The following is a 25,967-nucleotide window of genomic DNA, read 5'->3' as shown; positions in this document are numbered from 1 at the left end:
TATCCATCTCCCTCTGTCCCTAGCTATCCATCTCCCTCTGTCCCTACCTCTGTCCCTACCTCTGTCCCTACCTCTGTCCCTACCTCTGTCCCTACCTCTGTCCCTACCTCTGTCCCTAGCTATCCATCTCCCTCTGTCCCTAGCTATCCATCTCCCTCTGTCCCTAGCTATCCATCTCCCTCTGTCCCTAGCTATCCATCTCCCTCTGTCCCTCTTTCATACAGCCTGTCAATGTCAACTAAGAACAAACCTGCTGCCTCTTTCTGTCTCATTTCATGGCTCACAGCAACAGAAAGCGTGGAGAGGGAGCCAAGCAGAGTGACAAGACATTTGGCAACGCGCCTCAGTGTGTGTTTGTGTTTGTCTGCATGTGTGTGTGTGTGTGTGTAGAACGGAAAAAAATAAGGATCTATTAATCCCATTTAGTGTCTGCCTCTGTCTGTAAGATCCAATGGATGTGTTGGTTGAAGGCTGAGAGACAGAGGTGTTGTGTTCCCTGCTGTGGTCAGGCAGTCTGTTCCCACTGATGACAGCACTGTATATCTCTGGCTGTGGCAGGACTGAGCTGCCCAAGGTGACCAGAGCTCAGCCATGCTCTCAATCTTTCTCTCCATCTTTTTCACTTTCCATCTTTCTCTCTCTCTCTCTCTCCCCCATCTTTCTCCCTCTCTTCATCAGTCTCACCTCCCAGACATATCTCCCCAGGTTACACAGCTGGCCTCTCATTAGCTTCAAAACCATTCATCGCCCATAACTTCATCTGCCAGCTCCATCAACAGAGAGAGGGCAGAAAGAGTGAGAAGGCAGAGAGAGAGAGAGGAAAGAGAGGGCAGAAAGAGTGAGAAGGCAGAGAGAGAGAGAGGAAAGAGAGGGCAGAAAGAGTGAGAAGGCAGAGAGAGAGAGAGAGAGAGAGAGAGAGAGAGAGAGAAAGAGAGGGCAGAAAGAGTGAGAAGGCAGAGAGAGAGAGAGGAAAGAGAGGGCAGAAAGAGTGAGAAGGCAGAGAGAGAGAGAGAGAGAGAGAGAGAGAGAGAGAGAGAGAGAGAGAGAGAGGAAAGAGAGGGCAGAAAGAGTGAGAAGGCAGAGAGAGAGAGGAAAGAGAGGGCAGACAGAGTGAGAAGGCAGAGAGAGAGAGAGAGAGAGGGCAGAAAGAGAGAAGGCAGAGAAAGAGTGAAAGAGAGGGCAGACAGAGTGAGAAGGAGAGAGAGAGAGAGAGAGAGAGAGGGCAGAAAGAGTGAGAAGGCAGAGAGAGAGAGAGGAAAGAGAGGGCAAAAAGAGTGAGAAGGCAGAAAGAGAGAGAGAGAGAGAGAGAGAGAGAGAGAGGAAAGAGAGGGCAGAAAGAGTGAGAAGGCAGAGAGAGAGAGAGGAAAGAGAGGGCAGACAGAGTGAGAAGGCAGAGAGAGAGAGAGAGAGAGAGGGCAGAAAGAGTGAGAAGGCAGAGAGAGAGAGAGGAAAGAGAGGGCAGACAGAGTGAGAAGGCAGAGAGAGAGAGAGAGAGAGGGCAGAAAGAGTGAGAAAGGCAGAGAGAGAGAGGAAAGAGAGGGCAAAAGAGTGAGAAGGCAGAGAGAGAGAGAGAGAGAGAAAGAGAGGGCAGAAATAGTGAGAAGGCAGAGAGAGAGAGAGAGAGAGAGAGAGCAAATAAGAGGGCAGAAAGAGTGAGAAGGCAGAGAGAGAGAGGAAAGAGAGGGCAGGGAGAGAACATCAGAGTGGGGAAAAAAAAAAAAAAAAAAGGGATGCCGCCACGGCATCCTCGTGACTCACTTCCACAGCACCATAACTCAGATTAAGGGGAGGAGATACAGCACCATAACTCAGATTAAGGGGAGTAGATACAGCACCATAACTCAGATTAAGGGGAGGAGATACAGCACCATAACTCAGATTAAGGGGAGGAGATACAGCACCATAACTCAGATTAAGGGGAGGAGATACAGCACCATAATGCAGATTAAGGGGAGGAGATACAGCACCATAACTCAGATCAAGGGGAGGAGATACAGCACCATAACGCAGATTAAGGGGAGGAGATACAGCACCATAACGCAGATTAAGGGGAGGAGATACAGCACCATAACGCAGATTAAGGGGAGGAGATACAGCACCATAACGCAGATTAAGGGGAGGAGATACAGCACCATAACTCAGATTAAGGGGAGGAGATACAGCACCATAACGCAGATTAAGGGGAGGAGATACAGCACCATAATGCAGATTAAGGGGAGGAGATACAGCACCATAACTCAGATTAAGGGGAGGAGATACAGCACCATAATGCAGATTAAGGGGAGGAGATACAGCACCATAACTCAGATTAAGGGGAGGAGATACAGCACCATAACTCAGATTAAGGGGAGGAGATACAGCACCATAACTCAGATTAAGGGGAGGAGATACAGCACCATAACTCAGATTAAGGGGAGGAGATGCAGCACCATAACTAAGAGCCACAGAGTCAAGAGAAGGATAGTGACCCATTCACTTGATGAATCTCAGCAGCAGCAACTAATAATGGCAACACACTCCCTTTGTCCAGTACACTCATAAACCAACACAAACATTAACAAAACGTTTGAACATCTACCGCTTTGTAAAAGAAAAGGGATCAAATGTCGTGTGTGTGTGTGTGTATATATATCATCACCCAGTTTACCTTGTCACCTCGTCGTCTCCTAGCATGCTCTTGGGGACGGGGGAGTAGCGTCCAGGCGTGGCGGGGGTATGGGGCCGGCTCAGGTAGTTGGAAGGGCTGATATGGTTGTCCATGTGAGGGGAATACGCTAGAGAAATAACACACACACACACACACACACACACACACCCACACACCCACACACACACACACACACACACACACACACAACCTGTATCAATATAATGGGTCTCCGCCTCAGTGTGTACATAGATAGTGAGTTAACGTTAGCGGCTAATGCTAAGAAAAATGATAAAATGCTGGTTAGTGAGGGAGGCGCTAGGCTAATCGCTAACTTCACCTTGAGCCGACCCTGGTACAGACAGAGGCAGAGCAGGATACTATAAAACACATGCTTTATGACTCCTCTGACAGGGGGAGGTTCTCTCCTTAAATGAAGACCACCTTCAGCAATGGCACAAGCACCACAACAGAACAATCAATAACATTGTCCAGGTGAAATACTGGAACGTTCTACCTGGTACTGGACAGGGCTGGCCCCATAGGCAACACAGAACGTTCTGCCTGGTACTGGACAGGGCTGGCCCCATAGGCAACACGGAACGTTCTGCCTGGTACTGGACAGGGCTGGCCCATAGGCAACACAGAACGTTCTGCCTGGTACTGGACAGGGTTGGCCCATAGGCAATACGGAACGGCTCAGATTGGCTCAGATTGGACCTACTAATGTAAACTCTATTCTAATGCCTATTGGTCCAGATATAGGCCCGCTGTACGCACTCCCTCCCCACTAACTCACTGTGCCCATTGGATTACCGCTGTAGCTATTGGGGTCAGCAGCCAGCGACACGCTGGGTCTGGGTGGCCTTAATGATTACATTTGTCTTTTGTCCTATATTCCTCTCAGACCCACAGACACATGTTCTGTCACAATACTGACCCTTTACACATAATTTATACAATAACAAATTGGACCACTAGCAAATTAGCTCTTTGAAGGATGCTAGTGGTTATCTATGGTAACAACACAGGAAAGCTAATAATTAGCATTTTAGCCCTTTTTGATGGGTTGCTAGTAGTTATCTATGGTAACAACACAGGATTTGCTAGCATTTAGCATGCATCCGTTTGAGAAGCTAGAGATATATACTGTTTTCATTGATTAGCTTCAGTCTGTAGTTCTGTGAAGTTGTGTATCAATGTAGCATCCCAACGTGGGAGCTCCACACCACACGCCTCCCTTCACATAACCAGGGCCGCGTTCAGTAGCCAAACGTTGCAGGTAGAAATGCCAAAGATAGAGCCGACCTGATTCCATATTGTAGACTACATGTCAGAAAAGCATGTTTACTCTACATCGTATATTAGCATCTGGACATAACAAAACATCCTGATGAACACTCTCCTGCTGTCACAGCTACCCTGGGATAATTGGAAACAATGGGATAACCATGTGTGTGTACTTGAATATATGTGTGTGTGTGTGTGTGTGTGTGTGTTCGTGTGTGTGTGTGTGTGTGTTCGTGTGTGTGTTCGTGTGTGTGTATGTGTGTGTGTTCGTGTGTATGTATGTGCGTGTGTGTGTGTATGTGTGTGTGTGTGTGTGTGTGTGTGTTCGTGTGTGTTCGTGTGTGTGTGTGTGTGTGTGTTCGTGCGTACTCACAGTTGGTGATGTCGGGGGGAGCGAAGCTGTCGTTCATGAAGACACTGGTGGGCTTCGCCACTTTCAAGGAAACCACATCAGGGGTGTTTTTCAAGGCTGCCACGGCATCCTCGTGACTCACTTCCTCAAGGCAAGCGCTGTTTACCTGGAGGGAGGGGGGGGCAGTCAGACCGCTCATCAGTTGGTTACATACAGGAGGAGACATTGCAGGCAAACCAACTGTCATTGTTTCCAAAACAAGCCACAATCTAACTTAATCGAAGTCAAGTACTTCAAGGGGATCTTTTTAAGTTAAGGGTTTGTTAAGTTAAGCTATTGTATTAGGTGTAATTGTAAGGCGATTAGTGCCCTGACCTGAGCAAGTCAACGGTAAAGATGAAATGATGTGGTACTCATGACACTGTGCCATCAAACCAGCCAACTTTCTTTCCTGCACTCATTTTGGCTATGAATAACATGTTAAGTAATTGTACAATTCCTAACTATCCCAATATTTTATTTTCCTCAGTAGTGTGAAAGGGGGGGCGGAGGGCGGGGGTGTACAAAGCCGGGGGTGGTAATATCTCCATTTGAATTAAAGGGAAAGTCTCATTGTGTAATTTGGATCAGGAGAGTCGATGGGAATCAGTCTCTACTGTGGCATTTATTGTAGACGACTTCTGAATTACCTTTAAGATGATTGGAGGAACTTTGGGAGACTTGTTTACTTCACTTTTGTATATTATCTACCTCACTTGCTTTGGCAATGTTAACACGTGTTTCCCATGCCAATAAAGCCCCTTGAATTGAATTGACTTCCTGACAATCGTCCAGAAACATCCCATGATATATCACTGTGATGTACAACGGGATGTTTCTGGACGATTGTCACATGACACACTGACAGACAGACGTGGAGATAGCTAATGCCAAACTGTATCTACCAGAGAAGAGGACATGGTGAGACTCCACACAAATAACCAACCCATGAGATACTGCTGTACCTACAAACCAATCGAGTTGACTCCATGCCTGTCTGACTCTGTACCGGTACCCCATGTGTATAGCCTCCACATTGACTCTGTACCGGTACCCCCTGTATATAGCCTCCACATTGACTCTGTACCGGTACCCCCTGTATATAGCCTCCACATTGACTCTGTACCATAACACCCTGTATATAGCCTCCACATTGACTCTGTAACAGTACCCCATGTATATAGCCTCCACATTGACTCTGTACCGTAACACCCTGTATATAGCCTCCACATTGACTCTGTACCGGTACCCCTGTATATAGCCTCCACATTGACTCTGTACCAGTACCCCCTGTATATAGCCTCCACATTGACTCTGTACCGGTACCCCCTGTATATAGCCTCCACATTGACTCTGTACCGTAACACCCTGTATATAGCCTCCACATTGACTCTGTACCGTAACACCCTGTATATAGCCTCCACATTGACTCTGTACCGGTACCCCCTGTATATAGCCTCCACATTGACTCTGTACCGGTACCCCATGTATATAGCCTCCACATTGACTCTGTACCGTAACACCCTGTATATAGCCTCCACATTGACTCTGTACCGGTACCCCATGTATATAGCCTCCACATTGACTCTGTACCAGTACCCCTTGTATATAGCCTCCACATTGACTCTGTACCCCTCTATATAGCCTACACATTGACTCTGTACCGGTACCCCATGTATATAGCCTCCACATTGACTCTGTACCGGTACCCCCTGTATATAGCCTCCACATTGACTCTGTACCAGTACCCCATGTATATAGCCTCCACATTGACTCTGTACCAGTACCCCTGTATATAGCCTCCACATTGACTCTGTACCGGTACCCCATGTATATAGCCTCCACATTGACTCTGTACCGTAATACCCTGTATATAGCCTCCACATTGACTCTGTACCGTAATACCCTGTATATAGCCTCCACATTGACTCTGTACCGGTACCCCCTGTATATAACCTCCACATTGACTCTGTACCGGTACCCCCTGTATATAACCTCCACATTGACTCTGTACCGGTACCCCATGTATATAGCCTCCACATTGACTCTGTACCGGTACCCCATGTATATAGCCTCCACATTGACTCTGTACCGTAATACCCTGTATATAGTCTCCACATTGACTCTGTACCGTAATACCCTGTATATAGCCTCCACATTGACTCTGTACCGTAATACCCTGTATATAGCCTCCACATTGACTCTGTACCGTAATACCCTGTATATAGCCTCCACATTGACTCTGTACCGTAATACCCTGTATATAGCCTCCACATTGACTCTGTACCGTAATACCCTGTATATAGCCTCCACATTGACTCTGTACCGGTACCCCCTGTATATAACCTCCACATTGACTCTGTACCGGTACCCCCTGTATATAACCTCCACATTGACTCTGTACCGTAATACCCTGTATATAACCTCCACATTGACTCTGTACCAGTACACCCTGTATATAGTCTCCACATTGACTCTGTACCGTAACACCCTGTATATAGCCTCCACATTGACTCTGTACCGTAATACACTGTATATAGCCTCCACATTGACTCTGTACCGTAATACCCTGTATATAGCCTCCACATTGACTCTGTACTGTAATACCCTGTATATAGCCACAGCTGTTGTATTTACTGCTGCTCTTTCATCATTTCTTATTTTTTTCTCTTTTTATTTTATTTTATTAAAACTGCATTGTTGGTTAAGGGCTTGTAAGTAAGCATTTCACTGTGAGGTCTACTACACCTGTTGTATTCAGCATTTCACTGTGAGGTCTACTACACCTGTTGTATTCAGCATTTCACTGTAAGGTCTACTACACCTGTTGTATTCAGCATTTCACTGTAAGGTCTACTACACCTGTTGTATTCAGCATTTCACTGTGAGGTCTACTACACCTGTTGTATTCAGCATTTCACTGTAAGGTCTACCTACACCTGTTGTATTCAGCATTTCACTGTAAGGTCTACTACACCTCTTGTATTCAGCATTTCACTGTAAGGTCTACTACACCTGTTGTATTCAGAATTTCACTGTAAGGTCTACTACACCTGTTGTATTCAGCATTTCACTGTAAGGTCTACTACACCTGTTGTGTTCAGCATTTCACTGTAAGGTCTACTACACCTGTTGTATTCAGCATTTCACTGTAAGGTCTACTACACCTCTTGTATTCAGCATTTCACTGTAAGGTCTACTACACCTGTTGTATTCAGCATTTCACTGTGAGGTCTACTACACCTGTTGTATTCAGCATTTCACTGTAAGGTCTACTACACCTGTTGTATTCAGCATTTCACTGTAAAGTCTACTACACCTGTTGTATTCAGCATTTCACTGTGAGGTCTACTACACCTGTTGTATTCAGCATTTCACTGTAAGGTCTACTACACCTGTTGTATTCAGCATTTCACTGTAAGGTCTACTACACCTGTTGTATTCAGCATTTCACTGTAAGGTCTACTACACCTGTTGTATTCAGCATTTCACTGTAAGGTCTACTACACCTGTTGTATTCAGCATTTCACTGTAAGGTCTACTACACCTGTTGTATTCAGCATTACACTGTAAGGTCTACTACACCTGTTGTATTCAGCATTTCACTGTAAGGTCTACTACACTTGTTGTATTCAGCATTTCACTGTAAGGTCTACTACACCTGTTGTATTCAGCATTTCACTGTAAGGTCTACTACACCTGTTGTTTTCAGCATTTCACTGTAAGGTCTACTACACCTGTTGTATTCAGCATTTCACTGTAAGGTCTACTACACTTGTAGTATTCAGCATTTCACTGTGAGGTCTACTACACCTGTTGTATTCAGCATTTCACTGTAAGGCCTACACCTGTTGTATTCAGCATTTCACTGTAAGGTCTACTACACCTGTTGTATTCAGCATTTCACTGTGAGGTCTACTACACCTGTTGTATTCAGCATTTCACTGTAAGGTCTACCTACACCTGTTGTATTCAGCATTTCACTGTAAAGTCTACTACACCTGTTGTATTCAGCATTTCACTGTAAGGTCTACTACACCTGTTGGAAGTCTTTCAGGAAGTAAACTCAGAAACAAACAAAAAAAGAAACGTCTCTTTTTAAAGGACCCTGTCTTTCAAAGATAATTCATAAAAATCCAAATAACTTCACAGATCTTCATTGTAAAGGGTTTAAACACCGTTTCCCATGCTTGTTCAATGAACCATAAACAATTAATGAACACCAAAAGAAAGATGCCCAGGGTCCCTGCTCATCTGTGTGTATATGCCTTAGGCATGCTGCAAGGAGGCATGAGGACTGCAGATGTAGCCAGGGAAATAGATGGCAATGTCCGTACAGTGAGACGCCTAAGACAGCGCTACAGGGAGACAGGACGGACAGCTGATCGTCCTCGCAGTGGCAGACCACGTGTAACAGCACCTGCACAGGATCGGTACATCCGAACATCACACTTGCGGTACAGGATGGCAACAACAACTGCCCGAGTTACACCAGGAATGCACAATCCCTCCATCAGTGTTCAGACTGTCTGCAAAAGGCTGAGAGAGGCTGGACTGAGGGCTTGTAGGCCTGTTGTAAGGCAGGTCCTCACCAGACATCACTGGCAACAACGTCGCCTACAGACACAAACCCACCGTCGCTGGACCAGACAGGACTGGAAAAAAAGTGCTCTTCACTGACGAGTCACTGTTTTGTCTCACCAGGAGTGATGGTCGGATTTGCGTTTATCGTCGAAGGAATGAGTGTTAAATCGAGGCCTGTACTCTGGAGCGGGATCTATTTGCAGGAAATCCCAACGCTGTGTGTTACAGGGAAGACATCTTCCTCCCTCATGTGGTACCCTTCCTGCAGGCTCATCCTGACATGACCCTCCAGCATGACAATGCCACCACCCATACTGCTCGTTCTGTGCGTCATTTCCTGCAAGACAGTAATGTCAGTGTTCTGCCATGGCCAGCAAAGAGCCCAGATCTCAATCCCATTGAGCACGTCTGGGACCTGTTGGATCAGAGGGTGAGGGCTAGGGCTATTCCCCCCAGACATGTCCGGGAACTTGCAGGTGCCTTGGTGGAAGAGTGGGGTAACATCTCACAGAAAGAACTGGCAATCTGGTGCAGTCCATGAGGAGGAGACGCACTGCAGTACTTAATGCAGCTGGTGGCCACACCAGATACTGACTGTTACTTTTGATTTTGACCCCCCCCCCCCTTTGTTCAGGGACACATTATTCTATTTCTGTTAGTCACATGTCTGTGGAACTTGTTCAGTTTATGTCTCAGTTGTTGAATCTTATGTTCATACAAATATTTACACATGTTAAATTTGCTGAAAATAAATGCAGTTGACAGTGAGAGAACGTTTCTTTTTTTGCTGAGTTTAGATGTCACTACATTGCTATGTTCTTACAGCCAATAGTTTGTCTCCTATCTGCAGCCTCTGGTCTTTGTGTGCAGCCCCTCCCTCGATGACCTTGGTGACATAGATGCTGTTGTCTCCTGGAATGTGCTGGTTCCCTACTCCCCCCGCAATACTGAATCCTAGCCCTGAAGAGAGGGAGGGACAGAGGAGAGACAGAAAGAGTGAGAGACAGGGACAGAGGGACAGAGATAAGAGAGAGAAAGGAGAAAGAAAAGGGTAGAGACAGAGGGAGGGAGGGAGGGAGGGAGGGAGGGAGGGAGGGAGGGAGGGAGGGAGGGAGGGAGGGAGGGAGGGAGGGAGGGAGGGAGGGAGGGAGGGAGGGAGGGAGGGAGGGAGGGAGGGAGGGGGGAGGGGAGAGGGGAGAGAAGGGTAGAGAGAGGGAGGGGAGAGGGAGAGAGAGAAGGGTAGAGACAGGGAGGGAGGGAGAGAGAGAAGGGTAGAGACAGAGGGAGGGAGGGGGAGAGAGGGTAGAGAGGGAGGGAGAGAGAAGGGTAGAGACAGAGGGAGGGAGGGAGAGAGAGAAGGGTAGAGACAGAGGGAGGGGGAGAGAGAGAAGGGTAGAGACAGAGGGAGGGGAGAGGAGGGAGAGAGAGAGGGAGGGAGGGAGACAGAAGGGTAGAGAGGGAGGGAGGGGAGAGAGAAGGGTAGAGAGAGGGAGGGAGGGAGAGAGAGAAGGGTAGAGACAGAGGGAGGGAGAGAGAAGGGTAGAGACAGAGGGAGGGAGAGAGAAGGGTAGAGAGAGGGAGGGAGAGAGAGAGAGAAGGGTAGAGAGGGAGGGAGAGAGAGAAGGGTAGAGAGAGGGAGGGAGGGGAGAGAGAGAAGGGTAGAGACAGAGGGAGAGAGAGAGAGAGAGAAGGGTAGAGAGAGAGAGAGAGAGAAGTACATTACAACACAATAAAACAGTATAAATACTATATTAATTCAGAGCAGTGGTTCCCAAACCTTTTCACTCAGGCCCACCTTCCATCATGTTGCAGGTTTAAAGATTATTTCCTGCAATTCTATACATTTTGCCACGGGGTGCAGATTTTATTTTTGTATTTTATGCTAATTTCCTTAAATTCTACACATTTTGCCATGAGGCGGAGAGAACATTTGGCAGTTTTAAAGCACATTTCCTGCTATTCTACACATTTGGTCATGTACTAGGTGTGTTCATGTGATAGCTGAGCAACTAAAACATGACAAATAATGGTTTCTGACACCCCAACGGGGCAAAAACTGGCTGAATCGATGTTGTTTCCACATCATTTCAACAACAAACGTGATGACGTTGAATCAACGTGGAAAACTGATTGGGATTTGAAGAAAGGTATCAACGTTAAGGGCATTTCCACCCAACTTTCAACCTAAATCCAATGACATTTTTTGGTTGATTTCCCGTTGAATTCACATCAGTTAGAATGAGGTCTGTGCCCAGTAAGGGGGAGGGCTAGTTGATCTGGGGCACGGTTCCCATAGCGATGGAACTTAGGCTTCCGAGTCTAGCCTACAACGGCCCGAAGACGTCACACGCGTTTCCCCGAAACAACCACGCAGAGAGAACGGTCACTGAGTCGTTGAGGCGTGTCGACACTGACAGGATGGAAAGAAAAAGGGAGCGCTGCTCTCGGATCAGATTTCTCCATTCAAATCTTACCTTAAACATCATAGTTATTGCACAACACTGACGATAGATCAGCTCATAGAAAGAGATCCCCCTATGGCTGCAAATATTGAAATCAGATTTTTCTAAATGTTTACCCTATAATAATGCACTTTGTTAAGATGTGGAGCATCATTGCATACATGTGAGGCTACACACAGCATTAAATATATTGGAGGCAAAAATGACAAGACGGTAGCCAAATAAAACAAAATGAACATGCCATTTATTTCAATATCATTGAAATATATATATATAGGCCTGTGTCGTCTACCACTGTAGGTAGGCTATTTATCTTATAATGCCTCTCCTTCCCAGGAAGAAGGCCGTTCCACTGTAGGTAGACTATTTATCTCATGCCTCTCCTTCCCAGGAAGAAGTTCCACTGTAGGTAGACTATTTATCTCATAATGCCTCTCCTTCCCAGGAAGAAGGCCGTTCCACTGTAGGTAGACTATTTATCTCATAATGCCTCTCCTTCCCAGGAAGAAGGCCGCTCCACTGTAGGTAGACTATTTATCTCATAATGCCTCTCCTTCCCAGGAAGAAGGCCGTTCCACTGTAGGTAGACTATTTATCTCATAATGCCGTCATCTCGGGTTTTCATTTGAAGCATATTTTTAATCCTTCGCTTGTTTTTGTAACAATTGCAAAGACATGTGCAACTTTGTAGTCAACGTCGTTGTGAAGCTATCGGTGGTCACAAGAGAGACAGATGCCTTGATTCTATGTTTAACGGAGGTCTTTCTGCGTACAACGTGACGTGGTGGGGGGGAACATCTAACACTTCACTGTTCTATGATGGAGTCGGTAAACAAGAGCACCTTTAGTGAATGACGTTTATTTGGGGGGGAAACAGCTCAGAGATGTAACGATGCTCCTACTAGAGCTTCTAACGATGAACTTAGCCTTAAGATGCTTTTGGGAAACCGGGCCCTAGACAAGTTATAAATAACTCTAAGTTCTGCAATGACTGACATTACAAGAGGAGAACTGCCGATGCACCACTAACCCCATTTACAAATTGCACCTTGTGCATTCTACCATTACGTCAGCACGCCCCAACAGTTTGGGAGCCGCTAATTCAGCAGAGGGTATCACTAGGAGGACGACGAACCACAGAGCGTAAATAACACGTAGCAGGAAGTCACACATCAACTCAACACATTTAAATCATGATGAAATCGTATCACTAAAGTGTAGCCTTTAATCTCCACGGCGACAGACATTCCTTTTACCTTTGGGACCTTTGACTAGTTTGAGCTCCAGGATCTTCTCCGAGAGGGCTTTTCTCCTGCGGATGTAGAGCCTGACGATGCAGCCGGCCTCCTTCAGGGCCTCCACAGCCTTACTGTGGGTCACATCCCTCACGTCTGCCTCGTTCACTCTCAGGATGCAGTCATTCACTCTGCAGGAAGAGTCAAATACATCCGTCATTCACTCTGCAGGAAGAGTCAAATACATCCGTCATTCACTCTGCAGGAAGAGTCAAATACATCCGTCATTCACTCTGCAGGAAGAGTCAAATACATCCGTCATTCACTCTGCAGGAAGAGTCAAATACATCAGTCATTCACTCTGCAGGAAGAGTCAAATACATCAGTCATTCACTCTGCAGGAAGAGTCAAACACATCAGTCATTCACTCTGCAGGAAGAGTCAAATACATCAGTCATTCACTCTGCAGGAAGAGTCAAATACATCAGTCATTCACTCTGCAGGAAGAGTCAAATACATCCGTCATTCACTCTGCAGGAAGAGTCAAATACATCCGTCATTCACTCTGCAGGAAGAGTCAAACACATCCGTCATTCACTCTGCAGCCAGGAGAATAATTACTACATTTACAAACACTGTATATAGATTTTTCTATTGTGTTATTGACTGTACGTTTGTTTATTCCATGTGTAACTCTGAGTTGTTGTTTTTGTGGCACTGCTTTGTTGTATCTTGGCCAGGTCGCAGTTGTAAATGAGAACTTGTTCTCAACTGGCCTACCTGGTTAAATAAAGGTGAAAAATAAAATTAAAATAAAATACATCCGTCATTCACACTTTAGCCAGGGGAATCAAATACATCCGTCATCAGAGGCCCATTATCAACAACCATCACTCCTGTGTTCCAACACCTGTTGTGTTAGCTTATCCCAGTTGATCATTTTTTCGCATGGAATAGCCTTCATTTCTCAGAACAAGAATAGACTGACGAGTTTCAGAAGAAAGGTCTTAGTTTCTGGCCATTTTGAGCCTGTAATCGAACCCACAAATGCTGATGCTCCAGATACTCAACTAGTCTAAAGAAGGCCAGTCTTATTGCTTCTTTAATCAGCACAACAGTTTTCAGCTGTGCTAACATAATTGCAAAAGGGTTTTCTATTGATCAATTAGCCTTTTAAAAGGATAAACTTGGATTAGCTAACACAACGCGCCATTGGAACACAGGAGTGTTGGTTGTTGATAATTGGGCCTCTGTACACTTATGTAGATATACCATTTAAAAATCTGCCGTTTCCAGCTACAATAGTCATTTACAACATTAGCAATGTCTACACTGTATTTCTGATCAATTTGATGTTATTTTAATAGACAACATTTTCTGCTTTTCTTTCAAAAACAAGGACATTGCTAAGTGACCCCAAACTTTTCAACTGTAGTGTATGTAAACAGACTGCTACAGGCTTTTCCATATATATTTAGAGGTTGGACGTTGGCACGTTGGGCGCACTGATTGGTGTCACCACATTAGTCAGTATGTTACACCTGTGCTGGCTTGTCATCTCGTTAGTCAGAAGGTGTTTCACTTGTCTGGCCCGGGTGGTATTTACAGCACATATCGGGACGTAGTCAGACCCCTTGACTTTTGTTATATTACAGCCTTATTCCAAAATGGATTAAATAAATAAAAAACACTCAATCTACACACAATACCCCATAATGACATCACAATACCCCATAATGCAATCACAATACCCCATAATGACATCACAATACCCCATAATGACATCACAATACCCCATAATGACATCACAATACCCCATAATGACATCACAATACCCCATAATGACATCACAATACCCCATAATGACATCACAATACCCCATAATGACATCACAATACCCCATAATGACATCACAATACCCCATAATGACAAAGCGAAAACAAGTTTTTAGACATTGTTTTAATTTTGCTCCACATTCTGGTTTGCTTCCTGTCTTTAAGTTTGGTGTGGGGTTTTAACTTTGTTAGCCTCTTCTTGGGCGTCTTTTAGGTTCCAGTTGTTGTTGCTAGGCAACGTTCAGTGGACACCCCCATGAGTGTCTTTCAGAACCCCTCCTAAACACCTGTTTAGTTTCGGCTGTTAGTTCCCCCTTCTGTTTGAGCGACACCTTTTGGTTTCTTGCTGGGGAACGTAACACAGACCATAAATGCCTCCATTTACAGTCAACGGTGTACCAGTCAATGGTTAGGACACACCTACTAATTCAATAATTTTTCTTTATTTTTACTATTTTCTACATTGTAGAATAATAGTGAAGACATCAAAACTATGAAATAGCACATATGGAATAATGAAGTAATTAAAAATATATATTTTATATATTTGAGATTCTTCAAAGTAGCCATCCTTCGACTTAACAACAGCTTTGCACACTCTTGGCATTCTCTCAACCAGCTTCACCTGTGGCTTCAGGCTATTCAGCGTGGGAGAGTGGGAACTGTGGGGACCAAGTAGGCTACACGTAGCTATGTGTGTAGAAAACATTTCATAACAGGTAAGACATTTAACTTGTTTAGTATAGTCCGGTCGTAACCACAGTCACTACTAGCTGTATAGTCTGTCGTTGTTGGTCATGGCTAGATAAAATATGTACAAACTGAGTACACATTCGAGAAGTGCCCTCCGTGCTCCGTTTCGCATACTTTGATTTTGGATTCATACTCCGACCTTCCCGTTCTCCTTTTTGCGTGCTCGGAACATGGTAGTACGCATCTTGAGAAACACCCAACATAAAAAAATGTTCTATCTGCAACGAACAGACATGCACATAACGTTACGAGGCTGCTAGCATCGTCATGAAAAGAGGCATGAGTGAAGCTAGGTGGTGAGAACGCTCTGGTGCAGGTAATGTAGAAAAGTCATGAAAAGAGGCATGAGTGAAGCTAGGTGGTGAGAACGCTCTGGTGCAGGTAATGTTGAAAAGTCATGAAAAGAGGCATGAGTGAAGCTAGGTGGTGAGAACGCTCTGGTTCAGGTAATGTAGAAAAGTCATGAAAAGAGGCATGAGTGAAGCTAGGTGGTGAGAACGCTCTGGTGCAGGTAATGTTGAAAAGTCATGAAAAGAGGCATGAGTGAAGCTAAGTGGTGAGAACGCTCTGGTGCAGGTAATGTAGAAAAGTCATGAAAAGAGGCATGAGTGAAGCTAGGTGGTGAGAACGCTCTGGTGCAGGTAATGTTGAAAAGTCATGAAAAGAGGCATGAGTGAAGCTAGGTGGTGAGAACGCTCTGGTTCAGGTAATGTAGAAAAGTCATGAAAAGAGGCATGAGTGAAGCTAGGTGGTGAGAACGCTCTGGTGCAGGTAATGTAGAAAAGTCATGAAAAGAGGCATGAGTGAAGCTAGGTGGTGAGAACGCTCTGGTGCAGGTAATGTTGAAAAGTCATGAAAAGAGGCATGAGTGAAGCTAGGTGGTGAGAACGCTCTGGTGCAGGTAATGTTGAAAAGTCATGAAAAGAGGCACGAGTGAAGCTAGGTGGTGAGAACGCTCTGGTTCAGGTAATGTAGATAAGTCATGAAAAGTTATCTTTGGACATGTATTCATCTTAAACGTAGTTTTGTAATTGACAAAAAAAAAAAAAGCAAACAAGAAAAATGTGTTTGACAAAAGGTTGTTTTTGCCGTGAGTAAATGGGGTAACCTTGGTAACCACAGGTTGTCCCCCGCGACGTTCCATTTAATACTGACTGGGACGTTGGAATCACTCCTCTAAAACTGTCCGGCTAACAAACATAGCGTGAATTTATCTGCGTTCTATCTTATAACAGCAGCACCAAACCACGGGTTGACCATCTCCCTGACCAAAATGGCTGACGTTTCTCCCATCGTAGGAAGGTTCATGTCCACTCCAGTGTTGTCATTCCCTAATCCTATGATGGCGGTACACACCTGAGACGTTCGTCCTGAGCTGCAGCTCCCCCAGGGATAATCTTGGTGATGAAGATACTGGGGTCTTCACCGATGTGGGGGTTATCTGTCCCCCCTGCAATACTGAAGCCCAACCCAGAGTTACCCTACAACGAGGGGCAGAAGATCGAAACGGGGTTTGGTTCGGATCAACTGTTATGTCATAGAAAGCCATATGTTCAACATACAGTATGTAGTTGCATTACAATGTTATCATGATGTGCTCTACAGTACAGCATTAAGTATACTGTTCATTCAAATATAATAATCAAATATTCCATCATTTCTATTCATAATTTGACCATGCTGCATAGCATTATGAGTACATCCCCACTTCAAATACTGACACATTTAGGCTGCATTATACTGAGTGTATTATACTCCATAGTTAGGACCCATTTCAATGTAAATGTCTGAGTATGGCTGGAGGGGGGGGGGGTTATATGTGTAATGGGAGCTATGTATGGTTGGAGGGGGGAAGTGGCAGTGTAATGTAGTGACTATTATAGGGCAGTAGTATAGGGCCCGACTATATAGCCTTCTATATAGCCTTAACTAAGGCTCAGTGTGTGCTTGTGGTTGGGGGCGGTGTGCGTGTCTCTGTGACAGAATAGTGCATTGTGTCTTAATGTAGAGTGAGTGATGCAAACGTGCATAGTCGCTGAATCAGGTCAGGAAGAGAAGAGGGAAGAGAGGGAAGAGAGGGAAGAGGAGAGGGAAGAGGGAAGAGGAGAGGGAAGAGGAAAGGGAAGAGGAGAGGGAAGAGGGAAGAGGAGAGGGAAGAGGAAAGGGAAGAGGAGAGGGAAGAGGGAAGAGAAGAGGGAAGAGGAAAGGGAAGAGGAGAGGGAAGAGGAGAGGGAAGAGGAAAGGGAAGAGGAGAGGAAAGGGAAGAGGAGAGGGAAGAGGAGAGGGAAGAGGAAAGGGAAGAGGAGAGGAAAGGGAAGAGGAGAGGAAAGGGAAGAGGAGAGGGAAGAGAAGAGGGAAGAGGAGAGGGAAGAGGAGAGGGAAGAGAAGAGGAAGAGGAGAGGGAAGAGGAGGGAAGTGGAGAGGAAAGGGAAGAGGAGAGGAAAGGAAGAGGAGAGGGAAGAGGAGAGGGAAGAGGAGAGGGAAGAGGAGAGGGAAGAGGAAAGGGAAGGGAGAGGAAAGGGAAGGGAGAGGAAAGGGAAGAGGAGAGGGAAGAGGGAAGAGGAGAGGGAAGAGGAAAGGGAAGAGGGAGAGGAAAGGGAAGAGGAGAGGAAAGGGAAGAGGAGAGGGAAGAGGGAAGAGGAGAGGGAAGAGGAAAGGGAAGAGGAGAGGAAAGGGAAGAGGAGAGGGAAGAGGAGAGGAGAAGAGGAAGAGGAGAGGAAAGGGAAGAGGAGAGGAAAGGAAGAGGAGAGGGAAGAGAAGAGGGAAGAGGAGAGGGAAGAGGAGAGGGAAGAGGAGAGGGAAGAGAAGAGGGAAGAGGAGAGGGAAGAGGAAAGGGAAGAGGAGAGGGAAGAGGGAAGAGAAGAGGGAAGAGGAAAGGAAAGAGGAGAGGGAAGAGGAGAGGGAAGAGAAGAGGGAAGAGGGAAGAGAAGAGGGAAGAGAGAGGGAAGAGGAGAGGGAAGAGGAGAGGGAAGAGGAGAGGGAAGAGAAGAGGGAAGAGGAGAGGGAAGAGGAGAGGGAAGAGAAGAGGGAAGAGGGAGAGAAGAGGGAAGAGGAGAGGGAAGAGGGAAGAGGAGAGGGAAGAGAAAGGAAAGAGAGAGGGAAGAGGAGAGGGAAGAGAGAGAGAAGAGAAGAGGGAAGAGGAGAGAGAAGAGGGAAGAGGAGAGGGAAGAGGAGAGGGAAGAGGAGAGGGAAGAGGGAAGAGGAGAGGGAAGAGGAAAGGAAAGAGAGAGGGAAGAGGAGAGGGAAGAGGAGAGGGAAGAGGAGAGGGAAGAGGGAAGAGGAGAGGGAAGAGGAAAGGAAAGAGAGAGGGAAGAGGAGAGGGAAGAGGAGAGAGAAGAGAAGAGGGAAGAGGAGAGAGAAGAGAAGAGGGAAGAGGAGAGGGAAGAGAGGGAAGAGACGAGGAAGAGGAGAGGGAAGAGGAGAGGGAAGAGGAGAGGGAAGAGGAGAGGGAAGAGGAGAGGGAAGAGAGAGGGAAGGAGAGGGAAGAGAGGAGGGAAGAGGAGAGGAAGAGGGAAGAGGAGAGGGAAGAGGGAAGAGAAGAGGGAAGAGAAGAGGGAAGAGGGAAGAGGAAAGGAAGAGGGAAGAGGGAAGAGGAGAGGGAAGAGAAGAGGGAAGAGGGAAGAGAAGAGGGAAGAGGAGAGGGAAGAGGAGAGGGAAGAGGGAAGAGGAGAGGGAAGAGGAAAGGAAAGAGAGAGGGAAGAGGAGAGGGAAGAGGAGAGAGAAGAGGAGAGAAGAGAAGAGGGAAGAGGAGAGGGAAGAGGAGAGGGAAGAGAGGGAAGAGAAGAGGGAAGAGGAGAGGGAAGAGGAGAGGGAAGAGGAGAGGGAAGAGGAGAGGGAAGAGAGAGGGAAGAGGAGAGGGAAGAGGAGAGGGAAGAGAGGGAAGAGAAGAGGGAAGAGAGAGGGAAGAGAAGAGGGAAGAAGAGGGAAGAGGAGAGGAAGAGGAGAGGGAAGAGGGAAGAGAAGAGGGAAGAGAAGAGGGAAGAGGAGAGGGAAGAGAAGAGGGAAGAGGAGAGGAAGAGGGAAGAGGAGAGGGAAGAGGGAAGAGGAGAGGGAAGAGAAGAGGGAAGAGAAGAGGGAAGAGGGAAGAGAAGAGGGAAGAGGAGAGGGAAGAGGAGAGGGAAGAGGAGAGGGAAGAGGGAAGAGAAGAGGGAAGAGAAGAGGGAAGAGGAGAGGGAAGAGAAGAGGGAAGAGGAGAGGGAAGAGGGAAGAGGAGAGGGAAGAGGGAAGAGGAGAGGGAAGAGGAGAGGGAAGAGGAGAGGGAAGAGAAGAGGGAAGAGGAGAGGGAAGAGGGAAGAGGAGAGGGAAGAGGGAAGAGGAGAGGGAAGAGGAGAGGGAAGAGAAGAGGGAAGAGAAGAGGGAAGAGGAGAGGGAAGAGGAGAGGGAAGAGGGAAGAGGAGAGGGAAGAGGGAAGAGGAGAGGGAAGAGAAGAGGGAAGAGGAGAGGGAAGAGAAGAGGGAAGAGAAGAGGGAAGAGGAGAGGGAAGAGGGAAGAGGAGAGGGAAGAGGGAAGAGGAGAGGGAAGAGAAGAGGGAAGAGAAGAGGGAAGAGAAGAGGGAAGAGGAGAGGGAAGAGAAGAGGGAAGAGGAAGAAAGGGAAGAGGAGAGGGAAGAGGAAAGGAAGAGGAGAGGGAAGAGGAGAGGGAAGAGGAAAGGGAAGAGGAGAGGAAAGGGAAGAGGAGAGGGAAGAGAAAGGGAAGAGAGAAAGGGAAGAGGAGAGGAAAGGGAAGAGGAGAGGGAAGGGAAGAGGAGAGAAAGGGAAGAGGAGAGGAAAGGGAAGAGGAGAGGGAAGAGAAGAGGGAAGAGGAGAGGGAAGAGGAGAGGGAAGAGGAGAGAAGAGGAGAGGGAAGAGGAGAGGGAAGAGGAGAGGGAAGAGGGAAGAGAAGAGGGAAGAGGAGAGGGAAGAGGAGGGAAGAGGAGAGGGAAGAGGAGAGGGAAGAAGAGGGAAGAGGAGAGGGAAGAGAAGAGGGAAGAGGGAAGAGAAGAGGGAAGAGGAGAGGGAAGAGGAGAGGGAAGAGGGAAGAGAAGAGGAAGAGGGAAGAGAAGAGGGAAGAGGAGAGGGAAGAGGAGAGGGAAGAGGAGAGGAAAGGGAAGAGGAGAGAAAGGAAGAAGAGGGAAGAGGAGAGGGAAGAGGAGAGGGAAGAGGAGAGGAAGAGGAGAGGGAAGAGAAGAGGGAAGAGGAAGAGAAGAGGGAAGAGGAGAGGGAAGAGGAGAGGGAAGAGGAGAGGGAAGAGGAGAGGGAAGAGGAGAGGGAAGAGAAGAGGAAGAGGGAAGAGAAGAGGGAAGAGGAGAGGGAAGAGGAGAGGGAAGAGGGAAGAGAAGAGGGAAGAGAAGAGGGAAGAGGAGAGGGAAGAGGAGAGGGAAGAGGAGAGGGAAGAGGGAAGAGAAGAGGGAAGAGGGAAGAGAAGAGGGAAGAGGAGAGGGAAGAGGAGAGGGAAGAGAAGAGGGAAGAGGAGAGGGAAGAGGAGAGGGAAGAGGAGAGGGAAGAGGGAAGAGGGAAAGAAGAGGGAAGAGGAGAGGGAAGAGGGAAGAGGAGAGGGAAGAGGAAAGGAAAGAGAGAGGGAAGAGGAGAGGGAAGAGGAGAGAGAAGAGAAGAGGGAAGAGGAGAGAGAAGAGAAGAGGGAAGAGGAGAGGGAAGAGAGGGAAGAGACGAGGGAAGAGGAGAGGGAAGAGAGAGGGAAGAGGAGAGGGAAGAGGAGAGGGAAGAGGAGAGGGAAGTGGAGAGGGAAGAGAGGAGGGAAGAGGAGAGGGAAGAGGGAAGAGGAGAGGGAAGAGGGAAGAGAAGAGGGAAGAGAAGAGGGAAGAGGGAAGAGGAAAGGGAAGAGGGAAGAGGGAAGAGGGAAGAGGAGAGGGAAGAGAAGAGGGAAGAGGAAGAGAAGAGGGAAGAGGAGAGGGAAGAGGAGAGGGAAGAGGAGAGGAAGAGGAGAGGGAAGAGGGAAGAGGAGAGGGAAGAGGAAAGGAAAGAGAGAGGGAAGAGGAGAGGGAAGAGGAGAGAGAAGAGAAGAGGGAAGAGGAGAGAGAAGAGAAGAGGGAAGAGGAGAGGGAAGAGAGGGAAGAGAGGGAAGAGGAGAGGGAAGAGGAGAGGGAAGAGGAGAGGGAAAGAGGAGGGAAGAGGAGAGGGAAGAGGGAAGAGGAGAGGGAAGAGAAGAGGGAAGAGAAGAGGGAAGAGGAGAGGGAAGAGAAGAGGGAAGAGGAGAGGGAAGAGGAGAGGGAAGAGGAGAGGGAAGAGGAGAGGGAAGAGGGAAGAGAAGAGGGAAGAGAAGAGGGAAGAGGAGAGGGAAGAGAAGAGGGAAGAGGGAAGAGGAGAGGGAAGAGGAGAGGGAAGAGGAGAGGGAAGAGGAGAGGGAAGAGGAGAGGGAAGAGGGAAGAGAAGAGGGAAGAGAAGAGGGAAGAGGAGAGGGAAGAGAAGAGGGAAGAGGAGAGGGAAGAGAAGAGGGAAGAGGAGAGGGAAGAGGGAAGAGGAGAGGGAAAGAAGAGGAGAGGGAAGAGGAGAGGGAAAGGAGAGGGAAGAGGAGAGGGAAGAGGAGAGGGAAGAGGGAAGAGAAGAGGGAAGAGGGAAGAGAAGAGGGAAGAGAAGAGGGAAGAGGAGAGGGAAGAGAGAGGGAAGAGAGAGGGAAGAGGAGAGGGAAGAGGAGAGGGAAGAGGAGGGAAGGGAAGAGGGAAGAGAAGAGGGAAGAGAAGAGGAAGAGGAGAGGGAAGAGGAGAGGGAAGAGGAGAGGGAAGAGGAGAGGGAAGAGGAGAGGGAAGAGGAGAGGGAAGAGGGAAGAGAAGAGGGAAGAGAAGAGGGAAGAGAGAGGGAAGAGAAGAGGGAAGAGGAGAGGGAAGAGAAGAGGGAAGAGGAGAGGGAAGAGGGAAGAGGGAAGAGGAGAGGGAAGAGGAGAGGGAAGAGGAGAGGGAAGAGGAGAGAGGAAGAGAAGAGGGAAGAGGAGAGGGAAGAGGGAAGAGGAGAGGGAAGAGGGAAGAGGAGAGGGAAGAGGAGAGGGAAGAGAAGAGGGAAGAGAAGAGGGAAGAGGAGAGGGAAGAGAGAGGGAAGAGGGAAGAGGAAGAGGGAAGAGGAGAGGGAAGAGAAGAGGGAAGAGAAGAGGGAAGAGGAGAGGGAAGAGAAGAGGGAAGAGAAGAGGGAAGAGGAGAGGGAAGAGAAGAGGGAAGAGAAGAGGGAAGAGGAGAGGGAAGAGAAGAGGGAAGAGGAGAGGGAAGAGAAGAGGGAAGAGGAGAGGGAAGAGGAGAGGGAAGAGAAGAGGGAAGAGGAGAGGGAAGAGGAGAGGGAAGAGGAGAGGGAAGAGGGAAGAGGAGAGGGAAGAGGAGAGGGAAGAGAGGAGGGAAGAGAGGAGAGCCCTGTAGCTGCAGGCAGACAGAACCAGTTTCCGTCTCCTCTCCTCTCCCTCCTCCTCTCTCTGCTCCCCCTCTCCCTCATTCTCTTCCCCCTTTCCCTGCTCTCTTTCCTGCTCTCCCTCCTCCTCTCCCTGTTTTCCCTCCATTCCTCCCTGCCCTCCCTCCTCTCTCGCTCCTCTCCCTCCTCCATGACACAAAGCATTACATCATATAGTAAGACAGAGCCCTGCACCACTATGTAAAGTTTTTTTTTAAAAACATTATCAACTGAAAATAATTATAGCTAGGTAAAAATGAAATATATCTTGCATGGTTTTTAACCTTTTTAAAACTACATCTTCATTAAAATGTTAACCTTTAGATACAAATTGAAACATTCAATTTATTTAAAAACCTAAGTGTAAAGGCACCTATTTAGTGGAAAGGAGAACCATGGATGATGGGTTTAAAAGGAGATAGGATGCTCCCTCTTACTTACCCGTTCCAGTGTGATCTCATCATACTCATAATCAGCTTCAGATCCATTCGCCTGAAAGACAACACGCAAGACATGAGCCAATCATCATCGGGGGGGAATCATACAGAGAGCCCAGGAGAGGGTGCCTATACTGGAAACATGGAACATGTGACGATTGAAAGATCAAACCGTCTCTCCCACCAGAGGTCTCATTTGAATGACCTATTCCTCCTCAAAACCCACACTGAAGATGTTAAAGAAAGAGGTGTGAGGGACTATACTGTATCTACAACAGACAGTGGCTGTGTGAGATCAGAGCAGAGCCCCCCCCAGTAGCAGCCTTATAAAGGGCAGCACAGGCTGGCTATCAATGTGAAAATCCCCTCTGCTCTGTGGGGAATACTGCAGCAATGTGCGGCAGCAGGGCTTTCTGAACAGAGCACAGCGCTAATGCTGTCGTCTTGTGTGGCGCGAGGGGATAATCTCCACAGGATTAGAGGTGATAGGCGTGTTGGGAGAGAGAGGATGACAGCAGGACTGCTCTGTCCCCGCCCAACACACATACAGTAACCCCCAGCGATGTAGGGGGAAAACATTGATTTTATTTTTAAAATATTCAAACAACAACTCTAGTTGGTAATCGAAGATAATACGAACAACCACTGATATGAACCAAAACACATGACATTTTTAAAACTATTATTTGATTGTATTTTCATGCAGGTTTTTAGGAAAAGCCCAATGCAATTTTATGTACTTCAGAATTACACAAAACGCACATCAGATCATCCGTCCCAAAATAGTTCATTTGGACTGGACACTTTCACGTTATTTCACACAAAGCAATTTTGAAAATAGTTTTTTTTTTAATATACAGGGCCTTCAGAAAGTATTCATACTCCTTGATTTATTCCACATTTTGTTATTACAGCCTGAATTTCAAAATGAAATATATTTCTCACCCATTTACACACAACACCACATAATGACAAAGTGAAAACATTTTTTTTGAAATTTTTGCAAATTTATTGAAAATGAAATACAGAAATATCTCATTTACATTAGTTTTCACACCCCTGAGTCAATTACATGTTAGAATCACCTCTGGCAGAGATTACAGCTGTGAGTCTTTCTGGGTAAGTCTCCAAAAGCTTTGCACACCTGGATTGTACAATACCGTATTTGGCCATTATTCTTTTAAAGATTCTTCCAACTCTGTCAAGTTGGTTGTTGATCATTGCTAGACAACCATTTCCAAGTCTTGCCATAGATTTTCAAGCCGATTTAAGTCAAAACTAACTAGACCACTCAGGAACATTTAATGTTGTCTTGGTAAGCAACTAGTGTAGATATGGCTTTGTGTTTTAGGTTATTGTCATGCCGAAAGGTGAATTTGTCTCCCAGTGTCTGTTGGGAAGGATTTTGCCTGTGCTTTCCTCTATTCCATTTCTTTTTATCCTAAAAAACTCCCTAGTCGATGACAAGCATACCCATAACATGATGCAGCCACCATCATGCTTGAAAATATGAAGAGTGGCACTCAGTGATGTGTTGTCTTAGATTTGCCCCAAATATAACGCTGTTTATTCAGGACATAAAGTTAATTTCTTTGTCACATGTTTTTCACTTTTACTTTAGTGCCTTATTGTAAACAGGATGCATGTTTGGCAATATGTTTATTCTGTACAGGTTTCCTCCTTTTCACTCTCAATTAGGTTAGTGTTGTGGATAGGGCTGACCTCATTTAGTCGACTGGACAATTGTTTGGTCGATAGGCTGTTGGTCGACAGATTTATTTTGTAGAACAGTGGCAAATATATACATTTTTTTTTTTTTAAGTATGGCACACGAGACACCAGTAGTACATTTACCGTTAATTCCCTTAATTTCTTATGTGTGTTTGTTTATGGTAATTTCTGTTAATAGATTCAATATACTATTATTATATTCCTACCGTTGTCATTGTAGGAGTGGACATGTTGTTTGCAGAGCACACCGCCTAGGCTAACTTGTTAGAAAATTGTAATTCCATTTGCGGGTTTTGTTCGTTTGGAGCGCTCCTGTCAATCTTGAGTAAGGACACGCAATTCATCATGCGTAGAATTAGGCAAATGTAGGTCTATATAGGTGATCTGAGACTATTTCTGATTGTCTTAACTCACCATCACTGTGGAGCATCTCAAAGTAATTTTTTATTTGCCTCAAACAGTAATTGAACAAAGTCTGGTTTTACATCCATTGAGAATGAGAATAGATCCTCATTGTAGCCAATTTGAAAAATATTTATCGTTCTCGCCCTTTTGATAACCACTCGGCATTCAAGGGGGGAAAAAGTCATAAAATAGGCCTACCTACTTCTTATCACTTGAGCAACTAGCCTACAGCTGTGTGTGTCTGTCCGGAGCTCACTGGCGAGGGAAACTGAAGAAAACAGAAAACCACCACCACTACAGGGCCTGTAGTATTCAAAACCCTTGACTTTTCCCACATTTTGTTACGCTACAGCCTTATTCGAAAATTGATTAAGTAAATAAAAAATCTTCAGCAATACCCCATAATGACAAAGCGAAAAACTGAAAAAACAGAAATACCTTATTTACATAAGTATTCAGACCTTTAGCTATGAGATTCAAAATTAAGCTCACGTGCATCCTGTTTCCATTGATCATCCTCAAGATGTTTCTACAAAATTGATTGGAGTCCACCTGTGGTAAATGCAATTGATTGGACATGATTTGGAAAGGCACACACCTGTCTGTAGAAGGTACCACAGTTGACAGAGCATGTCAGAGCAAAAACCAAGCCATGAGGTCAAAGGAATAGTCTATAGAGCTCCGACACAGGATTGTGTCGAGGCACAGATCTGGGGAAGTGTACCAAACAAGGCCAAACTGAGTAATCGGGGGACCAAGAACCTGATGGTCACTCTGACAGAATTCCAGAGTTCTTCTGTGGAGATGGGAAAACATTCCAGAAGGACAACCAT

At 46.5% G+C, this 25,967-nt stretch overlaps 1 protein-coding gene across 19 annotated transcripts in view; it reads right to left on the bottom strand.

Annotated features, from left to right (window-relative positions):
* Positions 1–25,967, bottom strand: part of LOC112251651 (disks large homolog 1-like) — a 323,372-nt gene that overhangs the window by 88,164 nt on the left and 209,241 nt on the right. For all 19 annotated transcript variants that reach the window (XM_042322506.1, XM_042322507.1, XM_042322508.1 and 16 more), the window contains 6 exons: positions 23,003–23,053; positions 16,554–16,678; positions 12,631–12,800; positions 9,736–9,872; positions 4,311–4,455; positions 2,648–2,774 (listed from right to left, as the gene is read on the bottom strand). In XM_042322506.1, the coding sequence (XP_042178440.1) occupies positions 2,648–2,774; positions 4,311–4,455; positions 9,736–9,872; positions 12,631–12,800; positions 16,554–16,678; positions 23,003–23,053 (755 nt within the window). The remainder of the gene's footprint in view (positions 1–2,647; positions 2,775–4,310; positions 4,456–9,735; positions 9,873–12,630; positions 12,801–16,553; positions 16,679–23,002; positions 23,054–25,967) is intronic.

The sequence above is a fragment of the Oncorhynchus tshawytscha genome, linkage group LG05 (assembly GCF_018296145.1).
Source record: "Oncorhynchus tshawytscha isolate Ot180627B linkage group LG05, Otsh_v2.0, whole genome shotgun sequence".
NCBI lineage: Eukaryota > Metazoa > Chordata > Actinopteri > Salmoniformes > Salmonidae > Oncorhynchus > Oncorhynchus tshawytscha.
This window is presented reverse-complemented; position numbering and strand designations above follow the sequence as displayed.